Source organism: Pristiophorus japonicus, chromosome 2 (assembly GCF_044704955.1).
Source record: "Pristiophorus japonicus isolate sPriJap1 chromosome 2, sPriJap1.hap1, whole genome shotgun sequence".
Classification (NCBI taxonomy): Eukaryota; Metazoa; Chordata; class Chondrichthyes; family Pristiophoridae; genus Pristiophorus; species Pristiophorus japonicus.
Genome location: NC_091978.1, coordinates 374,718,430 through 374,742,819, shown reverse-complemented (window position 1 = coordinate 374,742,819; position 24,390 = coordinate 374,718,430). Strand labels below are relative to the sequence as shown.

At 52.3% G+C, this 24,390-nt stretch overlaps 1 protein-coding gene across 2 annotated transcripts in view; it reads left to right on the top strand.

Moving 5' to 3' along the window:
* Nucleotides 1-24,390, top strand: part of LOC139251219 (polycomb group RING finger protein 3) — a 93,100-nt gene that overhangs the window by 7,039 nt on the left and 61,671 nt on the right. For both annotated transcript variants that reach the window (XM_070873191.1, XM_070873185.1), the window contains exon 2: nt 1,286-1,403. In XM_070873191.1, coding sequence (XP_070729292.1) covers nt 1,295-1,403 — 109 coding nt within the window. In that variant the 5' untranslated portion in view covers nt 1,286-1,294. The remainder of the gene's footprint in view (nt 1-1,285; nt 1,404-24,390) is intronic.

Here is a 24,390-nt window from a genome sequence, read left to right as displayed (position 1 = left end):
GTAGAGTCAGGAACTTGTTGGGGAGGGAAAGGATCAGAAACGTAGGAGGGTGGTGGAGAAAGACTTAACGCACGAGGGTGACTCCCGTCTGTTCCATGTGAGCTCTGTTCTGTCTGGAACTTGGCAGTCAATGGCTCGAATGACATTTTGCAAAGTAATTGATTACTTAGGCAGGTAGGATCTAATTAGACATTCCAGAGAAACTGATTGGTCCTTTTGGAGGACAAGACATGCCCAATCAGAAATCCGGTGTTGGAAATAAACGCAAGCATATAAATCCATCCCCACTACCCCTCGGGTTCCGAACCTCCTCCCTCACTAATCGATGAGCCATTGTGTGTGTCTTTTGTTATCTCATGCCTTGTTTCATTCCTCTAAACTGGCAATCCAGGCCAGCTCAGCTGACCTGCCCCTTCACACCCTCACACAAGTAACACGATAGGTTTAGGTGGAGCATTGGGTTATAATAGACGGTTACTATGCACTCTATTTCTCCTGAGGCTGAGAGTTAACGATTGCTGTGCTGTTTCCAGGTGGATTTGGCATTGATGCTTTAGTGTCGATAGGGAATAAGCTTTCAGGGACTCGGGCACTAACATTGTGCCTGAATTACTGGCAAGTTTAAGCAACGCCCTGGCAAAGTAAGCACTTTTATTTTCAGTGCACCGCACGTTAGACTGCCCTCTGTGAACAGTCCCGATATTGGTCTGTGTGCCAAGATAGTTCTCGTCTCCCAGTGTCCTAAGCCAATATTTCTCCCTCGACCATCATCGCTAATAGACCGATTACCCGGCCATAATCTCATTCCTTCACTTCAAAAGTATCTCATTAGCTGTAAGGTGCTTTGAGATGTCCTGAGGTTGTCATGCACTATAGAAATGCAAGTTCTTTCTCTTGTAAAGTGTATTGTTAGAATTTTGCTCAAATAATTGTAGCTCTTCAGCTTACATGTCCACAGCTTGTCACAGTGCGATTGTCATTTATTGCAATTACTGTTTGTTGAACGCAAAGCAGAGCTGAATGGTGCATACAAACTTTAAAAAGGGCCAGATAAAGCCTCCAGCCTGTGTTTCTGGGTAGCGGCTCTTCATGCTGAGAATAACTTTCACTATTTGCTAATGTGGAATTTATATTCAAAACAAGTTTAGTTCGCATGGGACAGACTTTATAATTTTGTGATTTGGCCATTTGCAGTTTTGCTCACTTGTGTTGAACATGATACCCTGCTGGTCCTCGTCAGCTGTAACACTACTTTTATTTGAGCAACTTTTTGTTTTTTTTCTAGGGTTCAAAGATGCTGACTCGGAAGATCAAGCTGTGGGACATTAATGCTCACATCACGTGTCGACTCTGCAATGGATATTTGATTGATGCCACCACAGTCACAGAGTGCCTACATACCTGTATGTACCCCAGTAAAGTTGTTCACGCTTTAAGTACTTATCTAATGACGCATATTTCAGAGGTATGAACGCAATGCGTTGATTAAACGTTGCTACTTACAATGGCTAACAGTAAACAAATCTAGTAACTCTGCGAAATGGAACAGTTACCTTTCTGCAATGGATGTAGAAGTGATTACTGACACTTTGTAAGGAAATGGATCGTTCGTGAACCTTAAAGAAATACTTGTCTGCTTATTAAACATGTAGTTTGAGGTGAATCAGTTTAAATGGTTCAGTGCTGAGTTTCTCCAGATTGTGGACCTTTCTGACCTGGGGTCTGCCTTTCAATGTTAAACTGTCCTTCTCACTTCAGGTGTAGATCGGCCTGCTGTTCTGTCTGCAATATTCTGTTTTTATTTCAGATATTTATTGATTTAAATCAGTTAAAATGATGCTTCAGTCCAACGAGTTTGATATCAGTTCTAGATAAAGCCACTAGATGGAGCTGCCGTACTCGTTACTCTGACCAAGAATGAGTGAAAGACACTTGGTCCAAATGTCAGCTTCGGTTTTTAGACACTATGGGCCCAAGTTTCCACATGATTTGCGCCTGATTTTTAGGAGCAACTGGTGGAGAACGTACTATCTTAGAAATCGCAATTCTCCACATTTTTTTTTCTGCAGTTCTAGTCAGGTAGAACAGTTCTACTTTGGAACAGAATGTTTTCTTCAAAAGGGGGCGTGTCCGGCCACTGACGCCTGATTTGAAAGTTTCCACAGTGAAAACGTACTCCAAATTCTGAAGATTTTGTAGAACTGAAAAAACCTGTTCTACACATTAAAAAATCAGGCGCAGGTTACAAATTAGGCGTCCAGAACGAGGTGGGGGGGAAGGGAAGTCATTAAATTCTATAATCAATCCTTATTTATACTTCTACAAATATTATACAAATAAATCCAACCTGAATAAACATTTATAAGCAAAGAAAAGATTAAATAAACCATCTTCCTACCTGTGTGAAAGTGCTTCAGGCAGGCCATTCGGGACCGAAGACTGAACGGGCCGGCCCGAGACTTCGGGCAGGGCCCGTCCCCAGCACCAGATTTACAGGTAGGTCGGGGAGGGGAGGGGAGGTTCGGTTCGGGTCGGGGGAGAGAGAGAGAGAGAGAGGGAGAGGGGGGGAGAGAGAGGAGGGAGAGAGAGAGTGGGGGAGGGAGGTCAGGTCGGATCCAGTCCGGGAGCGGGAGTCGGGTCGGGTTGGGTCCAGTCGGGGGGGCGGGGAGCAGGAACAGGAGCGCGGGTGGGGGCGGGGAGCAGGAACAGGAGTGCGGGTCGAGTCGGGGGGGGGGGGAGCGGGAACAGGAGGTCGGGTCGGGTCAGGTCGGGGGGGTGGGGAGCGGGAACAGGAGGTCGGGTCGAGTCGGGGGGGCGGGGAGCGGGAACAGGAGCGCGGGTCGGGTCGGGGGGGTGGGAGCGGGATCGGGGGGGTGGGGAGCGGGAACAGGAGCGCGGGTCGGGTCGGGTCAGTCGGGGGGGGCCGCGGGTGTCGGGTCGGGTCTGGTCCGGAGGCGAGGGGGGGGGGGTCTGGTCCGGAGTCAGGGGGGGAGGGGGGCGGGGAGCGGGTGTCGGGTCTGGTCGGGGGGGGGGGGGCAGGAGCTGGCCGTGGGAGGAGCCTTATTCACACAGCCCCAGTGAGGCCATTGGGCCAGGGCTAGGGGCTGCGTACTTCGGGCCCCTCCCACACAGTTCGGCGCCTGGAGCTACTGCACTTGCGTGCCCACTGTAGCGCGCATGTGCAGAGGTCCCGGCACTGTTTTCAGCGCAGGGACCTGGCTCCGCCCCCCCCACAGCTCGTGCTGACTGCGCCGAGGGCCAGAGGACCTGCAGGTAGGTGGAGAATACCGAGGATTTTTTTAGGCGCACTTTGTGGCGCGAAAAACGGGCGTCCAGGTCGGGACTGCGCCGTTCTAGGCACGTGTGGAAACTTGGGCCCTATGTTCTGTCTCTGTGTGGAGAAAGTGATACTGTACTTTAGCTGTGTTTATTGGCTGATCACAGCTGCGTTGACTTTGACCATCGAGCAATATGAGCGCTTTAGTCGAAAGGCTGTGTTGGCACAAGTTGCATCCTTTGGGGACAGATTGAGATGGAAGGACATTGTGGTTTATGATATCGCTGTTTGAGCACTTCGTGAAGTTTTTTTATCACTGAGAGCTTAAGTTTTATTTTTACCTTCGATCAAGAAAATGCGAGTCATTGTTTCTGACAGTTTAGGTTGCGAGTCCAATGGGTTCTTGCGATCTTAACGTAACTAATTGTGTCACCTGTTTTGTTAAGATGTGACTTCAATTTGACAGTCCCAATTGTAAATAAGCTAGGACAGGACAGTCAGGATGGTACCTGGATTCCCTTGAGATGAGGATGTTGGGTGACCTGAATGAGGTGTTTAAAATAATGAATTGACTAAGGGACATCTGTGCCCTGTAATGGGGAATACAGCACACAGACATGACTCAGAGTTCAAGGTAAGCTGAATAAAAATGAAACCAGAAAACAGTTCTTCACACAAAGGGTTAAGAGAAAGCGAGACTCTCGCGGCCCCAGGGGGAGAGACGCTCGCGGCCCCAGGGGGAGACATCGCGGCCCCAGGGGGAGACATCGCGGCCCCAGGGGGAGAGACGCTCGCGGCCCCAGGGGGAGAGACGCTCGCGGCCCCAGGGGGAGAGACGCTCGCGGCCCCAGGGGGAGACATCGCGGCCCCAGGGGGAGAGACTCTCGCGGCCCCAGGGGGAGACATCGCGTCCCCAGGGGGAGAGACGCTCACGGCCCCAGGGGGAGACATCGCGGCCCCAGGGGGAGAGACTCTCGCGGCCCCAGGGGGAGACATCTCTACCCCGGGGGAGAGACGCTCGCGTCCCCAGGGGGAGAGACTCTCGCGGCCCCAGGGAGAGAGACGCTCGCGGCCCCAGGGGGAGAGACGCTCGCGGCCCCAGGGGGAGAGACGCTCGCGGCCCCAGGGGGAGAGACGCTCGCGGCCCCAGGGGGAGAGACGCTCGCGGCCCCAGGGGGAGACACGCTCGCGGCCCCAGGGGGAGAGACTCTCGCGGCCCCAGGGGGAGAGACTCTCGCGGCCCCAGGGGGAGAGACTCTCGCGGCCCCAGGGGGAGAGACTCTCGCGGCCCCAGGGGGAGAGACTCTCGCGGCCCCAGGCGGAGACATCGCGGCCCCAGGGGGAGAGACTCTCGCGGCCCCAGGGGGAGAGACTCTCGCGGCCCCAGGGGGAGACATCGCGTCCCCAGGGGGAGAGACGCTCACGGCCCCAGGGGGAGACATCGCGTCCCCGGGGGAGAGACGCTCGCGTCCCCAGGGGGAGAGACTCTCGCGGCCCCAGGGGGAGAGACTCTCGCGGCCCCAGGGGGAGAGACGCTCGCGGCCCCAGGGGGAGAGACGCTCGCGGCCCCAGGGGGAGAGACGCTCGCGGCCCCAGGGGGAGAGACGCTCGCGGCCCCAGGGGGAGAGACTCTCGCGGCCCCAGGGGGAGAGACTCTCGCGACCCCAGGGGGAGAGACTCTCGCGGCCCCAGGGGGAGAGACTCTCGCGGCCCCAGGGGGAGAGACTCTCGCGGCCCCAGGGGGAGAGACTCTCGCGGCCCCAGGCGGAGACATCGCGGCCCCAGGGGGAGAGACTCTCGCGGCCCCAGGGGGAGACATCGCGTCCCCAGGGGGAGAGACGCTCACGGCCCCAGGGGGAGACATCGCGTCCCCAGGGGGAGAGACGCTCACGGCCCCAGGGGGAGAGACTCGCGGCCCCAGGCAGAGACATCGCGGCCCCAGCAGGCGACGCTCATAGCCCCACCCTGAGTTTGGGTGTTGGCACACTCCAAAAACGGACATCAGAATAAAAATTCCAGCTCCAAGATAGCTGAATCATCATTGTAACATTTATTGTGATTGGACCAAAGCTGCGATGATCAACTTCGATGTAAACTTCCAGTGTTGCACCATTTCAACAAATTGCTCTTAATATGCCAGTCACTACCTTTATGTGGAATTTTAAGAGGTTGATGATATTTAATTCCTAATTTTTTTTGATCCATGATATCCCAAGGAGCATCACTTTCCTGATAATATTACAATTGCTGCACTTGTGTGCCTCTGGTAAAGCTGTCGAGCTGTATTTAAGATTTGATTTTTATCATATTATTTAAGTAAAAGATAAAATAGGAGTTGGTATCTTAATTGGCCTTGTCAGCCACTTGTCTGCCAAGCTCATTGAAACCAGAATGTGCCGGGGTGTTGGAGCAGGTACCAGACTGTGATTGAACTCTTCCCCCAATGTTAGCTTCCTCCCCACTGAGTGTTGCAGAGAGCCCACAGCTGTCTGCTGTCACAGGCCTCATCCAGTTCCCTCACCGACAACCCAAGCAGTGGGGACGGCCAGGAGGACAAGACCGGATAAAAAGGCCAAAAGGCACAAACCAGCGGAAGAGGTGAAGGCAGAAAGGCAAGGGTGGAGCTAAACTGCGACGCTGCGGGGGAGGGGTGGTACTGAGGGGGGGGGGGGGAGGGGTGGTACTGAGGGGGGGGGGGAGGGGTGGTACTGAGGGGGGGGGGGAGGGGTGGTACTGGGGGTGGGGGGAAGGGTGGTACTGAGGGGGGGGGAGGGGGCGTGGTACTGAGGGGTGGGGGGAGGGATGGTACTGAGGGCTGAGGGGGGGGGAGGGGTGGTACTGAGGGGGGGGGAGGGGTGGTACTGAGGGGGGGGGAGGGGTGGTACTGGGGGTGGGGGGAAGGGTGGTACTGAGGGGGGGGGGAGGGGGCGTGGTACTGAGGGGGGGGGAGGGATGGTACTGGGGGTGGGGGGAAGGGTGGTACTGAGGGGGGGGGAGGGGGCATGGTACTGAGGGGTGGGGGGAGGGATGGTACTGAGGGCTGAGGGGGGGGGAGGGGTGGTACTGGGGGTGGGGTGGTACTGAGGGGGGGGGGAGGGGTGGTACTGAGGGGGGGAGGGGTGGTACTGAGGGGGGGGGAGGGGTGGTACTGAGGGCTGAGGGGGGGGGAGGGGTGGTACTGGGGGTGGGGTGGTACTGAGGGGGGGGGGAGGGGTGGTACTGAGGGGGGGGGAGGGGTGGTACTGAGGGGGGGGGAGGGGTGGTACTGAGGGGGGGGGAGGGGTGGTACTGAGGGGGGGAGGGGTGGTACTGAGGGGGGGGAGGGGTGGTACTGAGGGGGGGGGAGGGGTGGTACTGAGGGGGGGGAGGGGTGGTAGGGGGGGAGGGGTGGTACTGAGGGGGGGGGGAGGGGTGGTAGGGGGGGAGGGGTGGTACTGAGGGGGAGGGGTGGTACTGAGGGGGGGGAGGGGTGGTGTAGCGGGGGAGGGGTGGTACTGAGGGGGGGGGAGAGGGGTGGTACTGAGGGGGGGGAGGGGTGGTACTGAGGGGGAGGGATGGTACTAGGGGGGGGGGTGGTACTGAGGGGGGGGGGAGAGGGGTGGTACTGAGGGGGGGGGAGGGGTGGTACTGAGGGGGAGGGATGGTACTGGGGGGGTGGTACTGAGGGGGGGAGGGGTGGTACTGAGGGGGAGGGGTGGTACTGAGGGGGGGGAGGGGTGGTACTGAGGGGGGGGAGGGGTGGTACTGAGGGGGGGGGGAGGGGTGGTACTGAGGTGGGGGGAATGGTGGTGTAGCGGGGGAGGGGTGGTACTGAGGGGGGGGAGGGGTGGTACTGAGGGGGGGGAGGGGTGGTACTGAGGGGGGGGGAGGGGTGGTACTGAGGGGGGGGGAGGGGTGGTACTGAGGGGAGGGGGAGGGGTGGTACTGAGGGGGTGGAGCGGTGGTACTGAGGGGGGGGGGGGAGGGGTGGTACTGAGGGGAGGGGGAGGGGTGGTACTGAGGGGGAGGGGTGGTACTGAGGGGGGGGGGAGGGGTGGTACTGAGGGGGAGGGGTGGTACTGAGGGGGGGGGAGGGGTGGTACTGAGGGGGGGGGGATGGCGGTGTAGCGGGGGGAGGGGAAAGTACATTTCTGCTGCTGAAATTGCCCTTTGTATCTAAGGGTTGTAGACGTGCTCGTGCTCTGTCGAGCCCACCTGCTGCACTAACTATGGCTGATCTGAGACTACAACCTGGGTAAAGAGCTTCTGTAAAATGGCAAGTGCTGGCAGTGAAAGCGGATAACCTTTCCGTGCTTTTCTGTCTATGTGGATGTAACTGTTACCACCTTGCTAATTACATGTCAACATATCCAACACACGGCCTGAGTGCCAGCAGGTTCGTGCCCTCCTACAGGTGAGGTGACACTCTGATTCTGGACCATCAGTGGATGTTGAACCAAAGTGCAGAGGGACAAATCCAGAACGATGTGGTTGGACATTCCCGTGCTGTGACTTTACTTCCAGTGGAGGATGTGGGCTGACAGGAGCGAGGATTTGCTCATTCACAATTTATATTGTGCCTCTGCACAGGTTTAAAAATGCATTCAAATTCAAATGATGCCCTGTGGAATCCTTATTTTATCAAAGCTAATAGATCAGTAATGTTCCACCACAGAGATTTTTTATAAAGGAGGGTTTCTCAATTCATTTCAACAGAAAAGTCAGGCTGCCTTCTAAATAATTCTGAAAGTTCTTGTAGAACCGGTGCTTTGAAAGGTAGGCAGGCGATTGATCCGTCAAAATTCAAGAACTTCATACAGACAGAACGTCAGCAAGGTAGGTCAGAACAATGAACATGGGACAGAACAATCGGAAAAGCCCAAGAGCCAAGGGAGAAGGTTCTTGTGTCTATACATGTGCAGTTTGGTTTGATCAAACACGTGGTTAGCATCCAGCAATGTACAGGTAAGCTTAACTCGATTGCAGGTTGCTCACAGAATGGCTTGTTGTGCTGCTCACTGGGGGATAGGCAGTGGTGTGTGGCATGGTGTATCCTTCACATTCAGTGGCACAGCCATGGCGGATAATTCATTCTCGGGATGTGGACATCGCAGGCAAGGCCGCCCCTTATTGCCCCTCCCGAGGTGCCCTGAATGTGGTGGTTTGCTGCCGAATTGTCTCACTCGATCACTCACTTTCCCGCCACGCTTTGGTTCCTAAATTCTTAGCGTATATATCTGCAAAGCTCTGTCACATTGTGCTTTATCTTCTTCATAGTCTTTATTGTGGTTTCTATTTTAGCTCCGAATCAGTTTGTAAATTTCCACACCCTTATTATACTGACCGTTTTCACTCATCTGTGGAGGATAACTTGTTGCCCCGAGCAGCTTGGCCCTTTCTCTGCTGCACTTTGCTCCTTATGCTTCATGGTTACCTTGGGTTTTCTGCAATGTATTCATGACATGTTTTCATTATTCCTGCAGACTCCTCCCTTGTAACAAATATCTCAGTCCAGCTCCCTCTCTGCATCCTCTCAAGATTCACCTTCCTGAAATTGAGAGTTCCTGTAGTATTCCTCCCCATCACTATCGCAAGCCTGACTTCAAACGCAACCATATTTTTCAGAAGTTTTGCCTAAATTACCAACTCCACTACGCCCTGATTTACACAGCGTCATGGCAGGTTTCACCGGGTTATTAGAACAACCAAAGTGACTGAGGCTAGGTGAGCTTGAACAGTGCTGTCCAATATATTCGCCACTTGTGGCTACTTGGCAATCCAAATGTGATTAATTGCATTTTTGTTGGTTAAAAAGAAAAGCAGAGTGTGAGGTGTTTGCCAGTGAGTTCTTCACTTGGAATACTGCTTATTGGTGATCTGCTGACATGTTGTGTGAGACGTGTGAGTGCGCTGGATTTCAGCACCATGGAATCACCTCGACCAATCAGAGCAACCGCTGCAGGCCAGTGGAAGAAAGCAACCCAACCAACAATGAGCACCTCCAATTGCGTTGTCACAACAATGAGCAACCAGCATCCAACCATGTTCTGGGTGGGGAGCGGGGAGGGGGTCTGGATGCAGGACATGGGAGGGTCTGGGTGGGGGAGGGGTTGGAGTTGGGGGGGAATGGATGGAGGATGGGGGCAGAGGGGTCAGAGTGCGGGGCAAGGCGGGGGGGGGGGGAATGGTCTTGGGCCAGGGACTCCCAGGTGTCGGTGGGGATGTTGCACTTTGAGGGTGTCCTTGTAACGTTTCCTCTGCCCACCTGGGTCTCGCATGCCATGTAAGAGTTCCGAGTAGAGCGCTTGCTTTGGGAGTCTTGTGTCAGGCATGCAAACAATGTGGCTCGCCCAACGGAGCTGATCGTGTGTGGAGTGGGGTGATGGGGTTGGGTTCAAATCGATCCCTAGTTCATGGGATCAAGGTCATACAGTCTGCTGGCTGCATGGATCTTACTTGAAATGGCAGTCTCAACCCACAGATATGGACCCACAGCACAAGAGACAGAGACAAGAGCAGCCAAGATTCAGCACGGCATTGTTTCACTCCGACAACACCATGCTCGCTGCTGTGGGAAATAGAAAAGGCAGCGGGGGTGTGGGTTATCTCTTTACCAGAACGGAAACAGTCACTGAATCTCATTCAGATCCAAGTCCTACTGTTGATGTTAGCTGACCAGGCTGGACATTGGCATCAGAAGGACCCGAGCCTATTGGAACCTCTGTTCTCCAAGATACTGTGTAGTACTGTTCTGGGCAAAACAGAATTTAGTTGGAATACAGAGAGGGATGTAAGGTCTTACAGAACATCAAGATCCTCAGCCATGATTCACTGTTGTGTTTGTTGTTGATTAGAGGCCCTATCATAGTGGGGCCTGAGAAGGCTCAACCTTGTAGTATCTGCGGCCTTTAATCAGCGAGGACCCACTCTCCCCATCGTCACACTGAGGTTTAATCAGTGAGGTCCCACTCTCCATCGTCACACTGAGGTTTAATCAGTGAGGTCCCACTCCCCATCGTCACACTGAGGTTTAATCAGTGAGGTCCCACTCCCCATCGTCACACTGAGGTTTAATCAGTGAGGTCCCACTCCCCATCGTCACACTGAGGTTTAATCAGTGAGGACCCACTCTCCCCATCGTCACACTGAGGTTTAATCAGTGAGGACTCACTCTCCATCGTCACACTGAGGTTTAATCAGTGAGGTCCCACTCTCCCCATCGTCACACTGAGGTTTAATCAGTGAGGACCCACTCTCCCCATCGTCACACTGAGGTTTAATCAGTGAGGCCACTCTCTCCATCGTCACACTGAGGTTTAATCAGTGAGGACCCACTCCCCATCGTCACACTGAGGTTTAATCAGTGAGGTCCCACTCCCCATCGTCACACTGAGGTTTAATCAGTGAGGTCCCACTCCCCATCGTCACACTGAGGTTTAATCAGTGAGGTCCCACTCTCCATCGTCACACTGAGGTTTAATCAGTGAGGTCCCACTCTCCCCATCGTCACACTGAGGTTTAATCAGTGAGGTCCCACTCTCCCCATCGTCACACTGAGGTTTAATCAGTGACGTCCCACTCTCCATCGTCACACTGAGGTTTAATCAGTGAGGACCCACTCTCCCCATCGTCACACTGAGGTTTAATCAGTGAGGTCCCACTCCCCATCGTCACACTGAGGTTTAATCAGTGAGGATCCACTCTCCCCATCGTCACACTGAGGTTTAATCAGTGAGGTCCCACTCTCCATCGTCACACTGAGGTTTAATCAGTGAGGTCCCACTCTCCCCATCGTCGCACTGAGGTTTAATCAGTGAGGTCCCACTCTCCTCATCGTCACACTGAGGTTTAATCAGTGAGGTCCCACTCCCCCCATCGTCACACTGAGGTTTAATCAGTGAGGATCCACTCCCCATCGTCACACTGAGGTTTAATCAGTGAGGTCCCACTCTCCCCATCGTCACACTGAGGTTTAATCAGTGAGGACCCACTCTCCCCATCGTCACACTGAGGTTTAATCAGTGAGGATCCACTCTCCCCATCGTCACACTGAGGTTTAATCAGTGAGGTCCCACTCTCCATCGTCACACTGAGGTTTAATCAGTGAGGTCCCACTCTCCCCATCGTCACACTGAGGTTTAATCAGTGAGGACCCACTCTCCCCATCGTCACACTGAGGTTTAATCAGTGAGGTCCCACTCTCCATCGTCACACTGAGGTTTAATCAGTGAGGACCCACTCTCCCCATCGTCACACTGAGGTTTATCAGTGAGGTCCCACTCCCCATCGTCACACTGAGGTTTAATCAGTGAGGTCCCACTCCCCATCGTCACACTGAGGTTTAATCAGTGAGGCCACTCTCCCCATCGTCACACTGAGGTTTAATCAGTGAGGTCCCACTCCCCATCGTCACACTGAGGTTTAATCAGTGAGGTCCCACTCTCTCCATCGTCACACTGAGGTTTAATCAGTGAGGTCCCACTCTCCCCATCGTCACACTGAGGTTTAATCAGTGAGGTCCCACTCCCCATCGTCACACTGAGGTTTAATCAGTGAGGTCCCACTCTCTCCATCGTCACACTGAGGTTTAATCAGTGAGGACCCACTCTCTCCATCGTCACACTGAGGTTTAATCAGTGAGGACCCACTCTCTCCATCGTCACACTGAGGTTTAATCAGTGAGGTCCCACTCTCCCCATCGTCACACTGAGGTTTAATCAGTGAGGTCCCACTCCCCATCGTCACACTGAGGTTTAATCAGTGAGGCCCCACTCTCCCCATCGTCACACTGAGGTTTAATCAGTGAGGTCCCACTCCCCATCGTCACACTGAGGTTTAATCAGTGAGGCCCCACTCACCCCATCGTCACACTGAGGTTTAATCAGTGAGGTCCCACTCCCCATCGTCACACTGAGGTTTAATCAGTGAGGTCCCACTCTCCCCATCGTCACACTGAGGTTTAATCAGTGAGGTCCCACTCTCCCCATCGTCACACTGAGGTTTAATCAGTGAGGTCCCACTCCCCATCGTCACACTGAGGTTTAATCAGTGAGGTCCCACTCTCCCCATCGTCACACTGAGGTTTAATCAGTGAGGCCCCACTCTCCATCGTCACACTGAGGTTTAATCAGTGAGGATCCACTCTCCCCATCGTCACACTGAGGTTTAATCAGTGAGGTCCCACTCCCCATCGTCACACTGAGGTTTAATCAGTGAGGTCCCACTCCCCATCGTCACACTGAGGTTTAATCAGTGAGGTCCCACTCTCCCCATCGTCACACTGAGGTTTATCAGTGAGGACCCACTCTCCCCATCGTCACACTGAGGTTTAATCAGTGAGGTCCCACTCCCCATCGTCACACTGAGGTTTAATCAGTGAGGTCCCACTCTCCCCATCGTCACACTGAGGTTTAATCAGTGAGGTCCCACTCTCTCCATCGTCACACTGAGGTTTAATCAGTGAGGACCCACTCCCCATCGTCACACTGAGGTTTAATCAGTGAGGTCCCACTCTCTCCATCGTCACACTGAGGTTTAATCAGTGAGGTCCCACTCTCTCCATCGTCACACTGAGGTTTAATCAGTGAGGACCCACTCCCCATCGTCACACTGAGGTTTATCAGTGAGGACCCACTCTCCCCATCGTCACACTGAGGTTTAATCAGTGAGGTCCCACTCTCTCCATCGTCACACTGAGGTTTAATCAGTGAGGTCCCACTCTCCCCATCGTCACACTGAGGTTTAATCAGTGAGGTCCCACTCTCCCCATCGTCACACTGAGGTTTAATCAGTGAGGTCCCACTCCCCATCGTCACACTGAGGTTTAATCAGTGAGGACCCACTCTCTCCATCGTCACACTGAGGTTTAATCAGTGAGGTCCCACTCCCCATCGTCACACTGAGGTTTAATCAGTGAGGTCCCACTCTCCCCATCGTCACACTGAGGTTTAATCAGTGAGGTCCCACTCTCCATCGTCACACTGAGGTTTAATCAGTGAGGTCCCACTCTCCTCATCGTCACACTGAGGTTTAATCAGTGAGGTCCCACTCCCCATCGTCACACTGAGGTTTAATCAGTGAGGACCCACTCTCCTCATCGTCACACTGAGGTTTAATCAGTGAGGGACAATGCATTCTCCGCACTGAGAGGTTTATCACTGAGGAACAATGCATTCTCCGCAATGTGAACCTTGGCACACCTGCTGTGTGTCAGTGAAAAAAACAACAAATGTAAGTTGCTGCTGGCTCTCAGCAAATGCTCAACAAAACGGGATCCTGTGGAATCACATCCAGTGGTGGTGTATTTAGTGTCAGGAGCTAGTCTACATCCATTGTGCAGATACAAGGCTGTGTTAAAGTGGGAGATCCTCTCCTCACCGTGACCAAGAAACGAACCATAAAATCTGAACTCCAAAAGAGGCGCTGGATGCTGGAGGAGGCAGGGGTTCCAGCGGATTTTTTTGTGACATTCAGGAATCTCTCAACAAGTTAACCCATGAGATACTATTCACTGTGGTCCTGAAAAACGGAGCATTGGCTGATGCTCCAAAGAGGGAAGGTGAATAAGCCAATCAGATATCACACTAACACCGAGGGCAGGGAATGTTGGAAACGCTGGTCCCAGGAGTGGATTAAGATTATTCACATCAGTAATTTTGAGGAGGAGTTGAACGGGCACTTGGCAAGAAAGTTAAGTGAGGAATAAAGGCAGTGAAATGTGTCCTGTGTTGTTGACCCAGATGAACTGAGATAATCTTTCCGATGCTATGTTCCAATTCTGGTTTTCAAAGAGTGAATACCAATTGTGATTGTGGTGATATAAGTGAGCAAGTTCCTACGTGTGGGACAGGGTTATTTTTCATTTTAATGGTACATGGTTAGGAACACTTATTAGATGCAAAAAATTTCCACATACCTTGACTATTGTTCTGTATTGCAATGGATCTCCTGGTCATTCTCGTCAAACCAGTCTTGGTGTTTCGTGGTTGAATGACCGAGTGTCTCTTTGCAGGTGCTGGTTATGGAGGCCTTGAGGGCAGACTGTGTCGGGGTTGTTGAGGGTCACCATGTTGGCAATGAGGCGCTGGCTGGATAGGGCTTTCTTTACTGGGTCCTATATGGCTCAGAGACGTGGACCATATACAGCAGACATCTCAAAGCGCTGGAGAAGTATCACCAGTGCTGCCTCCGCAAGATCCTGCAAATCCCCTGGGAGGACAGAAGCACCAACGTCAAGTGTTCTCGCTCAGGCCAACATCCCCAGCATCGAAGCACTGACCACACTCGATCAGCTCCGCTGGGCAGGCCACATTGTCCGCATGCCCGTCACAAGACTCCCAAAGCAAGCGCTCTACTCGGAACTCTTAGACAGCAAGCGAGCCCCAGGTGGGCAGAGGAAACGTTACAAGGACACCCTCAAAGCCTCCCTGATAAAGTGCAACATCCCCACTGACATCTGGGAGTCCCTGGCCAAAGACCGCCCTAAGTGGAGGAAGTACATCCGGGAGGGTGCTGAGCACCTCGAGTCTCGTCGCCGAGAACATGCAGAAAGCAAGCGCAGGCAGCGGAAGGAGCGTGCGGCAAATCTGTCCCACCCTCCCCTTCCCTCAACCACTGTCTGTCCCACCCTCCCCTTCCCTCAACCACTGTCTGCCCCACCCTCCCCTTCCCTCAACCACTGTCTGTCCCACCCTCCCCTTCCCTCAACCACTGTCTGCCCCACCCTCCCCTTCCCTCAACCACTGTCTGCCCCACCCTCCCCTTCCCTCAACCACTGTCTGTCCCACCCTCCCCTTCCCTCAACCACTGTCTGCCCCACCTGTGACAGGGACTGTAATTCCCGCATTGGACTGTTCAGCCACTTAAGAACTCACTTTTAGAGTAGAAGCAAGTTTTCCTTGATTTCGAGGGACTACCTCTGATGATGGTATTGCAAAGCCAATGAATGGGTAATGACCAACATTTAAATCACAATTTTCCCATTAAATGTTCTTTATACAGTGTGTGTTTGTTCACAAAAGCACAACATGCATGAATGTGTTTGAATGATATTAATGGGGATTATTCAAAGCCTGTGGCCATTTCATTGCATTTGGTTATGTGCAGTGCCTATCGGCTCTTTCAGAAGTGTGACTTTAAAATTCTGTTAGTGGAAGTAAAGAATTCCATCCCCTGTAGCTCTGAAGCTATCCTCGAGCGTAGTAAGTCTTTGATCGGGTGACGTTGTCGCACTGTGGCTTAATATACAGCAACAAATTGTAAAATGATTCTTCAAATTGCTTCACAGAATTCAGGCCATAAGTTGAAAAGCTGTCATAATCTGCAAGTTTATCATGCTATTAGATGTGAGCTTAATGACTTTGTGTGCTCACAGCTCTGGACATTGATAGCCAGAGATAAAGTTGTAATATTTTTGGTGCTACATTGAGTAACAACTTGTAATTGAAACTAACTTAACAGAAGTTATTTCGTTCTCCCCAAGGTGAGCTTTACATGTGAAAAGAAATCTCTAACATTTATTATATTTCTGTAAATGGCCCTTAGCCGAGGGGTTTCTCAACTAATGTGCACTTGCCCATTACCACTTCATGCATGGTGTGCAAAAACTAACACGGGCCACTAATACTGTCAGTGTACCACATCCACCGGTGTGGCCCCGACCTGTGAGGAACACCAGAAGCAGGTCGGGGCCTTAAAAGAGCGTGGTGATGGCGGGACCACTACAAGACACAACTCGGGCAGGTACAGCAGGAGGAGCGGGGAGGTCGGGGCGAGGGAGGGGGGAGGGAGCGGGGAGGTCGGGGCGAGGGAGGGGGGGAGGGAGCGGGGAGGTCGGGGCGAGGGAGCGTCGCGGGGAGGGAGGGGGAGGGAGCGGCGAGGTCGGGGGGAGGGGAGAGGGAGCGGGGAGGTCGGAGCGAGGGAGGGGGGAGGGAGCGGGGAGGTCGGAGCGAGGGAGGGGGGAGGGAGCGGGGAGGTCGGGGCGAGGGAGCGTCGCGGGGAGGGAGGGGGAGGGAGCGGCGAGGTCGGGGGGAGGGGAGAGGGAGCGGGGAGGTCGGAGCGAGGGAGGGGGGAGGGAGCGGGGAGGGGAGGGAGCGGGGAGGTCGGGGGGGAGGGAGCGGGGAGGTCTGGGGGAGGGAGCGTCGGGGGGTGGGAGGGGGGAGAGAGCGGCGGGGGGGAGGTCGGGGCGAGGGAGGGGGGAGGTCGGAGGGAGTGGGGAGGTCGGGGCGAGGGAGGGAGGGGGGAGGGAGCGGGGAGGTCGGGGTGAGGGAGAATCGCGGGGAGGGGGGAGGGAGCGTCGGAGGGAGGGAGGGGGGAGGGAGCGGCGAGGTCGGAGGGAGGGAGGGAGCGGCGAGGTCGGGGGGAGGGAGCGGAGAGGGAGCGTCGGGGGGAGGTCGGAGGGAGGGGGGAGGGAGCGTCGCGGGAATGGAGGGGCGAGGGGGGAGGGAGCGTCGGGGCGAGGGAGGGGCGAGGGAGCGGAGAGGGAGCGGGGAGGTCGGGGGGTGGGAGGGGGGAGAGAGCGGCGAGGGCGGGGGGAGGGAGCGGGGAGGGAGCGTCGGGGGGAGGGAGCGGGGAGGTCGGAGGGAGGGGGGAGGGAGCGTCGCGGGAATGGAGAGGCGAGGGGGGAGTGAGCGTCGGGGCGATGGAGGGGCGAGGGAGCGGGGAGGTCGGGGGAAGGGAACGGGGAGGTCGGGGGGAGGGAGCGGGGGGAGGGAGGGGAGAGGGAGCGGGGAGGTCGGGGCGAGGGAGGGGGAGGTCGGGGGGAGGGAGCGTCGGGGCGAGGGAGGGGGGAGGGAGCGTCGGGGCGAGGGAGGGGGGAGGGAGCGGGGAGGTCGGGGCGAGGGAGCGTCGGAGGGAGGGAGGGGGGAGGGAGCGGCGAGGTCGGAGGGAGGGAGGGAGCGGCGAGGTCGGGGGGAGGGAGCGGGGAGGTCGGAGGGAGGGGGGAGGGAGCGTCGCGGGGATGGAGGGGCGAGGGGGGAGGGAGCGTCGGGGCGAGGGAGCGGGGATGGAGGGGCGAGGGTGCGGGGAGGTCGGGGAAGGGAACGGGGAGGTCGGGGGGAGGGAGCGGGGAGGTCGAGGGGACGGAGCGGGGAGCAACGTGATCGGGGTCCAGGAGAGGTGAGAGTTCGAGACCCAGAAGAGGCGAGGGCCCAGGGGCAGCACGGCCCAGCGGCAGCATGGGCCCAGCCCACACTGCGATATGTGTGCGCACTAGGTCCGTGCAGCAGAGCTGGTCTCCAGTCGTCCTGGTTAACCCTCGCCACTGGACCCAGACCTCGCTCTGTCAAGCCCGTGTGGTGGCTGGTGTGCAACGGTCACCCCACGTTAAAATAATCCATCGATTCGAGGGACTGCCTCTGATGATGATGACGACATCCACCTACAAATACATGTTAAACACATTGCACATAAATTTACTAGTGAGTGCAATGATCAATTCGTCCTCATTGTATTTATTAGAAATCACATACAAAACGTACATCACTAAATTTCCGGTCTCCTACTTGCTCTGTCCTCTGATGATGATGTGCTGTTCCTCGAGCCTGTCACTTTAATTCCCCACTCCCACTCCCACTCCCACTCCCACTCCCACTCCCACTCCCACTCCCACTCCCACTCCCACTCCCACTCCCACTCCCACTCTGATCTCCCTTACCTCCACCTCCTACTCTGATCTCCCTTACCTCCACCTCCTACATTGTTCCAATGAAGCTTGAGTAACAGCACCTCACTTTTCGATTATTCACTTTACAACCTTCCGGACTAATAAATTAAGAAATTTCAGATGATGACGTCTGCCCCCATTTTGTTTCGGATGTGAGCTGTTGATGATTCTGCCATTCCCATTTACATTCCTCTAAACTCAGCTTCTGTTTCTTCATGTCCCATTACCATCTCCATTTGCCTTGCACCATCATCTCTTTTGTCATTTAACCTCTCCTACCTTCCACTCTGTCACAGACCTTCCCTATTGTTCTTTCCTCCCCTTTCCTTTCCCTGCCTCTGTACTTAAAACCTGTTATATCTAGCCTTTTCCAGTTCTGATAAACATAGAAACATAGAAAATAGATGCAGGAGCAGGCCATTCGGCCCTTCGAGCCTGCACCACCATTCAATAAGATCATGGCTGATCATTCACCTCAGTACCCCTTTCCTGCTTTCTCTCCATACCCCTTGACCCCTTTAGCCGTAAGGGCCATATCTAACTCCCTCTTGAATATATCCAATGAACTGGCATCAGCAACTCTCTGTGGTAGAGAATTCCACAGGTTAACAAATCTCTGAGTGAAGAAGTTTCTCCATCTCAGTCCTAAATGGCTTACCCCTTATCCTTAGACTGTGTCCCCTGGTTCTGGACTTCCCCAACATCGGGAACATTCTTCCTGCATCTAACCTGTCCTGTCCAGTCCCGTCAGAATCTTATAAGTTTCTATGAGATCCCCTCTCATTCTTCTAAACTCAAATGTATACAGGCCCAATTGATCCAGTCTCTCCTCATATGTCAGTCCTGCCATCCCGGGAATCAGTCTGGTGAACCTTCGCTGCACTCCCTCAATAACAAGAACGTCCTTCCTTAGATTAGGAGACCAAAACTGAACACAATATTCCAGGTGAGGCCTCACCAAGGCCCTGTACAACTGCAGTAAGACTTTCCTGCTCCTATACTCAAATCCCCTAGCTATGAAGGCCAACATACCATTTGCCTTCTTCACCACCTGCCGTACCTGCATGCCAACTTTCAATGACTGATGTACCATGACAACCAGGTCTCGTTGCACCTCCCCTTTTCCTAATCTGCCGCCATTCAGATAATATTCTGCCTTCATGTTTTCCCCCCCCCCAAAGTGGATAACCTCACATTTATCCACATTATACTGCATCTGCCATGCATTTGCCCACTCACCTAACCTGTCCAAGTCACCCTGCAGCCTTTTAGAGTCCTCCTCACAGCTCACACCGCCACCCAGCTTACTGTCATCTGCAAACTTGGAGATATTGCACTCAATTCTTTCTTCTAAATCATTAATGTATATTATAAAGAGCTGGGGTCCCAGCACTGAGCCCTGCGGCACTCCACTCGTCACTACCTGCCATTCTGAAAAGGACCCATTTATCCCGATTCTCTGCTTCCTGTCTGCCAACCAGTTCTCTATACATGTCAGTACATTACCCCCAATACCATGTGCTTTGATTTTGCACACCAATCTCTTGTGTGGGACCTTGTCAAAAGCCTTTTGAAAGTCCAAATACACTACATCCACTGGTTCTCCCTTGTCCACTCTACTAGTTACATCCGCAAAAAATTCCAGAAGATTTGTCAAGCATGATTTCCCTTTCATAAATCCATGCTGACTTGGACCGATCCTGTCACTGCTTTCCAAATGTACTGTTATTTCATCTTTAATAATTGATTCCGACATTTTCCCCACTACCGATGTCAGGCTATAATTCCCTGTTTTCTCCCTCCTTTTTTAAACAGTGGTGTTACATTAGCTACTCTCCAGTCCATTTTCTGTTTTTATTTCAGATTTCCAGCATCCGCAGTATTTTGCTTTTGTTAGTCCTCTGGAAATCTGTCGCCATCCTCCTTGCTATTTACTACATTTCCGAGTTTCATGTCATCTGTAAACTTTGAAATGATGCCCTGTATACTCAAGTACAGGTCATTAATATATATCAAAAATAGCAGTCATCCTAATATTGACCCCTTGGGAACACCACTGCACAGTTCCCTACAGTCGGCAAACAACCATTCACCACTACTCTCTGCTTTCTGTCCCTCAGCCAATGTTGTACCCACACTGCCACTGTCCTTTCAATCCTGTGGGCTTTAATTTTGCTAACAAGTCTATTATGTGGGACTGGTCAAACGCCTTTTGAAAGTAATGTAAGATTAATAAACGGTAAGTCTGTAAATTACGCCAGGAATATTAATTAAAAGAGTTACACGAACCTTTTCCCTTTTTCTACACTATCACATCGGGAAATGGGGTTGAAAACCACCGTTTATATCGAACATCGACAAGATATCAAACTAGATTGCCTCTTGCATAACCCAGTTTAAATTGTATTCAGTTAAGCAAACCCATGCCGGTCACACTGGAGTGCAGTTGTGTGCAGTATGGTTCAGGAAGATTAAGCCCACTAAGTATTCAACATGTCACTGGCTATTCATCACATGAATATTTCAGTCGGTTGGCTGCTGTCGCACTGGTTCCTCTGGGAAGGCCTTGCTGAGTTGTGTCTGTGGGTATTGTCTTGTCTCAGCTAGCTTGTATGTACATTATCCCTTTGTACTTGCACTGTAACCTTACAGTCTTTGGCTCAAACTATTCCGTTCATTATTCCATCATGTGGCGAGGTCTCATTCAGATCCAGCACTGGCAACTCCGGGATGTGAGGGTTCATCTCCATGGATCCGGGAACGCTGGAATGTGAGCGTTTCATCTTTGAACTGGGAAAGCTGGAATGTGTGGGTACTTTTGAATTGTTTTGCCGGGACCAAGGACTAACCCTTCATTTTAGAAAATGGTGATTGGGATTCCTACACACTTTATTTCTTCAAGCCTTCAATCACCCTTAATGCCGAGAGGTTATCCATTCTCTTTGTGAAATTTCTCACCTGCTCCGCCTCTGTTTCTGTCCTGTGTGGCTGTTGCACATAATTACCACCCTGTGTGTGAAGCAACTCTGTCAAACTGTGCATTCCCCTTTCTCATCTGTTGAATCCATGTCCCTTTGTCCTAGCATATGTGTTAATATTGAAAAAATCTCTGGGACCTTGTTTATCTGGCAGTAATGGAGCACTTGCATGCTTACTGAAGAAATTCATACCTTTGACAAAGCAGGTTTTAAAACAATTAGGGTAATTAATAGAACAACACACTTACCTTTATATCGCTGGAGGGTATTTCTGTACTGTGGCATGTAGGACTAATTTAATGTGATTTTGGCACTAAGTCCTTAATTTGATCGAGCCTGTAGATCTGCAGGATATCATGGATTAGATAGTTCTGTTGAAGTCTCAAATCTTTTCAATGTCCCAGGACAGTGCACGTCTGGGAAACTGGGTCAGGGATTTGTATCGGCCGTTCCTTCATCGTCGCTAGGTCACAATCCTGGAACTCCCTCCCTAACAGCACTGTGGGAGCACCTTCACCACACGGACTGCAGCGGTTCAAGAAGGCGGCTCACCACCACCTTCTCAAGGGGCAATTAGGGATGGGCAATAAATGCCGGCCTTGCCAGCGACGCACACATCCCAGGAACAAATATAAAGACTGAGCAGCTGCCTTGCCTGCCTGAATCCTGCAATAACATCAGACCGCAGGGAGTGCAGTGCTTCTTGAGTTTTAATGGTAAGGAGTTCACCCTGAAGCACCAGCGGCTCATTAGCCAGTGCTGGATCTTGCTGCTTAAATATTCCTGCCTTGAATTTGAATTATTTTTACTCATTAATAAATGACGATTACCAATTTCATCCGTTCTCCTGCCACTTGCCTGTTACCATGAAAAACATAATGGCCAGTCCATTTTGAACATATTGGTTTGTTTGAGGGCATTTCAGTATAGGTAATGCAGTCAGTAAGAATGTCCCAAGTGGCCATTGTCCAGGTTTTCTTTGGATGACTTTGTCCCTGCACTATTGCAGAATATCACACATTCAAAGTTCTGCAAAGGTGGTCATTGCCGGACTGCCGAGCACAGTTTGTGCTCATGTTTTCTGCCACAGTTAGCCCTGTACAAATGAAATCAATGTACAGTTGAGGCCACTTAAATGAATAACTGATAAAAGAATTAAATGTTGAGAGTAAAATTACCATGCACAAATACCCTTTCTAACCGCTTCCTCGTTACATGAATAAACCATTGCAATGAATTACAACAGTCTGGATTTATTAATTTACCGTATATACTCGCGTATCATGCGACTTTTGAAGACCTAAATTGTAACCTAAATTTGGGGGGTCGCATGATACGTGAGATCGTAGGATACGCGAGTATATACGGGTAAGCGTTGTACTGCCTCGTTAAAGCTGATGATTCAGCCCTTCTGCCGATCAATGTGCTGAATTCATTTTAAAAGTGTTTTTAAAATGAATTCAGGCTCGAGCGGCAGCTCCAGGTTCCGCAACGTGGTTCGAAACCACTTACGGCTCCCTCGTATATCGTGCTGCGCATGCGCAACCGGATCAAACGCGCAAGCTAAAAAGGGGTGGAGTCTATTGCGCGCATGCGCAGAAGGGCGTGCAGATAATCACTCCCTGTGAAATTCGCCGAGTAACCAGTTCAGGTCTTTTTCACCTCATTGTGTGCTCGAGTACTTTGGGCAATCAGTGTGACAAATACTTCTGTTTCGGTGTGGAAACCACCTCGTCACATGCTCAGCGTATGATCAGCGACATAGAACATAAGAACATAAGAACATAAGAATTAGGAACAGGAGTAGGCCATCTAGCCCCTCGAGCCTGCTCCGCCATTCAATAAGATCATGGCTGATCTGGCCGTGGACTCAGCTCCACTTACCCGCCCGCTCCCCGTAACCCTTAATTCCCTTATTGTGATTTGAATACATTCAATGAGCTAGCCTCAACTGCTTCTTTGGGCAGAGAATTCCACAGATTCACAACCCTTTGGGAGAAGAAATTCCTTCTCAATTCGGTTTTAAAGTGGCTTCCCCGTATTTTGAGGCTGTGCCCCCTAGTTCTAGTCTCCCCGACCAGTGGAAACAACCTCTCTGCCTCTATCTTGTCTATCCCTTTCATTATTTTAAATGTTTCTATAAGATCACCCCTCATCCTTCTGAACTCCAACGAGTAAAGACCCAGTCTACTCAATCTATCATCATAAGGTAACCCCTTCATCTCCGGAATCAGCCTAGTGAATCGTCTCTGTACCCCCTCCAAAGCTAGTATATCCTTCCTTAAGTAAGGTGACCAAAACTGCACGCAGTACTCCAGGTGTGGCCTCACCAATACCCTATACAGTTGCAGCAGGACCTCCCTGCTTTTGTACTCCATCCCTCTCGCAATGAAGGCCAACATTCCATTCGCCTTCCTGATTACCTGCTGCACCTGCAAACTAACTTTTTGGGATTCATGCACAAGGACCCCCAGGTCCCTCTGCACCTCAGCATGTTGTAATTTCTCCACATTTAAATAATATCCCCTTTTACTGTGTTTTTTTTCCCAAGGTGGATGACCTCACATTTTCTGACATTGTATTCCATCTGCCAAACCTTAGCCCATTCGCTTAACCTATCTAAATCTCTTTGCAGCCTCTCTGTGTCCTCTACACAATCCGCTTTCCCACTAATCTTTGTGTCATCTGCAAATTTTGTTCCACTACACTCTGTCCCCTCTTCCAGGTCATCTATGTATATTGTAAATAGTTGTGGTCCCAGCATCGATCCGTGTGGCACACCACTAACCACCGATTTCCAACCCGACATTGGTCATGAACCTTTAGATATTGATGCACTAAAATGCCCAGATCTCTTTCTCCACTGGCTTTAGTTCTTTTCCCTGAAGGGCGTGTGTGTTCATCATTCGCCCTGCCCACATACATAACATTGCACTTTGCCAAGTTAAATGCTATTTGCCAGTCACAGGCCCAGTCCTAGTAGTTGAGCATCCTCCACAATCCTGACTCTCGCACATATCTTGGTATTGTTTGCAAACTTGCAGCTCATTCCCCCGACACCTACATCTGGATCATGAACGAAAATAATAAATAGCAAAGGTCCCAACACTGGTCCCATACCCGGTCTTTTGCAAACTGCCTAGTTCATTGACTATAGTTACTATCATGAGTCAATAGGTTTGGATTTTGGAAAGCATGTTTGAGCAATGGCGAACAATGAGGTGACAGAGAGGGTTGATGAGGGCAATGCGGTTGATGTGGTGTACATGGATTTCCAAAATACTTGCTAGCAAAGTTGAAGCCCATAGAATGAAAGGGACAGCGGCAGCATGGATACGGGATTGGCTCAGTGACAGGGAACAGAGAGTAGTGGTGAACGGTTGTTTCTCGGACTGGAGGAGGGTATACAGTGGTGTTCCCCAGGGCTCGGCACTGGGACCACTGCTTTTCTTGATATATATTAATGACTTGGACTTGGGTGTACAGGTCACTAT